This window comes from Poecilia latipinna, unplaced genomic scaffold (assembly GCF_001443285.1).
Source record: "Poecilia latipinna isolate Pla-1442-1.1 unplaced genomic scaffold, P_latipinna-1.0 Scaffold3978, whole genome shotgun sequence".
NCBI lineage: Eukaryota > Metazoa > Chordata > Actinopteri > Cyprinodontiformes > Poeciliidae > Poecilia > Poecilia latipinna.
Window position 1 is genome coordinate 23,025 of NW_015116594.1, and position 3,528 is coordinate 26,552.

A 3,528-nucleotide genomic window follows, 5' to 3' on the forward strand; every position below is an offset into this window, starting at 1 on the left:
ATCATTCCAGTTTTGATAAATGGTGTCGCACATTATACGATTGTTCTAGTCTTGTAAAGCAGTTAGTAAAGATGGCATTACTGAGAGCAGAAGGCTGACTTTTGTATCTCCTTAAAAATATTTAATGGAATATAAAATATCTATTTCAGGAGACAACAGTCTTTACAACCTGACTGTCGTGTATAGAACCTATGACTAGTGTTGATTACCATCACCACTGTCTTTACTACTCTTTAACCTCTCCTCTTTATTTCTCTTGAGCTGTTTGGTACAGTCTGGTTTTTGATGAGAGGCGATTTTCCCCCTGGGCAGTCCTGGATGAATCATTCCGGCAGCAGCCCAGAACTCTTCTTCTACACACTGGGAATCAGGAATGCGAGCGCCTTGACTTTTCTGTGCAGGTCAGAATAAATCCTTTTGACACAACATACTCAACATAATAAGTTTTGCTTGGTGTGAATCTATAAAAGCAAAACCACCATTTGTATAAACAGGACATAACAGATTACAGGCGGCCTATAGTGGTTGCTGTGGAGGCAGGACTTCAGAGCCAGGTCAAAGGGCCGGTGTTGGACCCAGACTGGCCAACCACCTTACGAACTGAGGTGAATGTCCGATACATTTGTGTAATGTGTGTGTTTGTGCTGTGCTGTGAAAAAGTATTTTCTCCTTTACAGATTTCTTGAATTTATTTTTGTCATCCCGAAATATTTTAGATAAGAAACTTCTGGAAGAGAATGTCTGACCATCAGTTTATGATGCTTTAAGTATTCTTAGGTTATGTGATCCACGTCACACCAGCAAGTCTATCACTGGATGACTCCAAAATTTTAAATGAGCAGAAGTTTTGGAGTTTTCTAGTCAAAACTTTTTAAATGCAATATATAATGTTGCATGACCTTAAGCAGGATTTTCATTCTCAATGCAACCTATATTGTTTTCTTAGAGGACTTTTCACCAATTTGAATAATATAATAAACTGAACTTGATTGCATTGTTTTGTACTCGTACTCGTTTGCCATCTGTTTATCCGGAACCGGGTCCCGGTGGATCAGCCCTGCCGTGGTCCAACTTGCACCAGGAACAGTCCCCTAATAAAGGACCCTTATCTCCATACTGCTGGAGACCCCCTATAGGTGCCCATATAGGACACGATCAAAAATCTTCGGCAAAACTGCCATGATCCTCTGGAAGCTGAGGCTCCACTATCAGCTCAGCTCTCATCTCCTGTACCCGAAGGATCCCTCCCTCTATAGTTAGACACAGCGTCCAATCCCTCTTTTTTATAAAGGGAGACCTCCAACCTGTTCTGCCAATCCAAGGCAGAACAAGTTCCCAAGCGCCACACAATGTTAAAGAGGCACATCATCCACAACAGCCGGATCTCACCCACCCCTGAGGCTCTGACACTGTGCTAGATAGCGTGGCTAAATAAATAAATAAATTAAATAATTTAAAATCTGTGTTTACCCAGATAATCTTTGTTACATTTTAAAATATAATTGATGTTCCTAAACATTCAAATCTGTTTTACAGAAAAGTAAAACAGAATCTGAAGGTGGGTAAAGCTTTTCCACAGCACTTTCTTACCAAGAAATGTAATTTGTTATTGGGTATGTTAATTCTAATTTTTTTTGTATCTTTATTCTTGCTTATGTGAAGTGTTCTTGAGCCTAATTATTATATTTGTTGTTTTATTATTTCCGATGGTTGTGTGCTTTGTTATTTCTCATATTAGATATTGTATGTAATGTTTATCATTATTATTCCTGCAGCTTCCATTCTGGAATGGATGTGAGGAGGATACCTGTACTCCTGACCTCATCCTTCACAGTCGCACCGACCTGTTAAATGTTCTGTGTGTAGTTAAGCCTGTTTTCAAAATGTAAACATACATCAAGATCTATTGGAAAATAATATGCATTTGTTTCACCTGAAGGCAGTTCTGCAGCACAAGGAAACATGCCACCTCCTCACTCTGCAGCCATCGGAAGGGACATGAAGAGAAAATGTTTGTGGTTGAGACTGGACGGAGGAAGATGATTGTGTTTGCTGAGCTTCAGAACCAAGGGGAGAATGCATTCAGAACTTCACTTGACATCTCTACAACCCCTAACCTTCTCTTCTCAAGTCTCTTAGTCAAGGTACTCAAATGTGTTTCTGTGTATTGGAATTGAAAGTGACTGTGTTTCAAAATGACATGCATCCTGTCCCACAGGACCAATCAGATATCCAGATTGAGTGTTCCACTGAGAATAGGACGGCCTCCCAGAGAAGCTGTAACATCAGTGCTCCATTCATGAGGTCATTGTCGCAGGTGGGTTAAATATACTACTGGGAAATCTACTGGGAAACTTGACATGGCATGGCTGCATTATATAATTAAAATAAATCTTACACTAGCCGGACATCTGCTTAATTTACTGAGCTTATGTTAGCTTCCCCTGCCTGCTAGAGTCAAGACAGTCGATCCTTGTTTTGTAGAAGCATGTTACGGTAATAGGTGCTTTGTGAGATTCACATAGTGTATAACTTAAATAGAACTTGTAAAGTTTTATTTATATAAATTTAACTCATTTTTTTATGGAATTTGAATTGAATTTATATTTAAAAAAAACTTTTTCACTGGGGCATAAATTACATTCCATATATTCATGTCTTATTTATTCGAGAGAGATTTACTTTGACTTAAAAAACGCTGCCTTCCATCATCTGGGTTCTCCATGACTGTCTCTGTCTGCTTTGCTTATCTGCTCTAATCATGGATCATGTTCAAAAGCATCAGCTCTAAGAGTCAGTAGATTTGTTAGCAGTTTATTACTAATTAATTTTTCTCATGTTAAATAAACATCAAATACCTGCTTTCTTAACAGGACAAATATGTACAATTATGCAGGTATAGTGCTTCTCATAAAAACAAAACGTAAAAGGATTTGTTGCAAAACATTCATATCACCAAGTTAAACTAAAATATGAGGCTACATTTTATAAAACACAAAGAGCCTTTTGGAAGTGAAAGTGACAGCTCTTATTGCCACAAAAGCTGAAAAGAGCCAAACTTCCCATTACCATCAGCTGCTATACAGTAAAACTAAACACCCATCAGCCTTAGTATTTTGTCCAGGTGCCAAATATTAGGTCAGATAAAAGGTGAAATATATTTGCAAAAGATACAGATTAGCATCTGCATACTAGCTATTATCTAAGTCACCTTCACAGGTTGGCTAAGCAAGCGTCCGTAAGGGAGACTGGACGATGGGCTGTGCAGGTTTGTCACTTTGACCGGCGGAGGCACTGCATTCAGGAAGGAAGTAAGGCAACAAAATGTAGTTGAGGTGGGTTTATTTGGGAGCTCCAGGTCACCATTACATCGACACCCTTCACACAGTGAAGCAAAAAAGCTGACATTCATACCTGAGGAAAGTATGAATGCCTCCAACACTTAACCAGGTAAAGGGGTGTTCAAAAAAAAAAAAGATAAACAAGAAACAAACACTACTTACACAAACCTAGCAAACAATAAATGAT

At 38.7% G+C, this 3,528-nt stretch overlaps 1 protein-coding gene across 1 annotated transcript in view; it reads left to right on the top strand.

Moving 5' to 3' along the window:
- LOC106941996 (integrin alpha-11-like) overlaps window positions 1-2,602 on the top strand; it is a 16,381-nt gene extending 13,779 nt beyond the window's left edge. The window contains exons 10-14 of the mRNA XM_015025159.1: window positions 262-401; window positions 495-605; window positions 1,776-1,858; window positions 1,940-2,144; window positions 2,219-2,602. Of these exons, the coding sequence (XP_014880645.1) occupies window positions 262-401; window positions 495-605; window positions 1,776-1,858; window positions 1,940-2,144; window positions 2,219-2,326 (647 nt within the window). The 3' untranslated portion in view covers window positions 2,327-2,602. The remainder of the gene's footprint in view (window positions 1-261; window positions 402-494; window positions 606-1,775; window positions 1,859-1,939; window positions 2,145-2,218) is intronic.
- The last annotated feature ends 926 nt before the right edge of the window (window positions 2,603-3,528 follow it).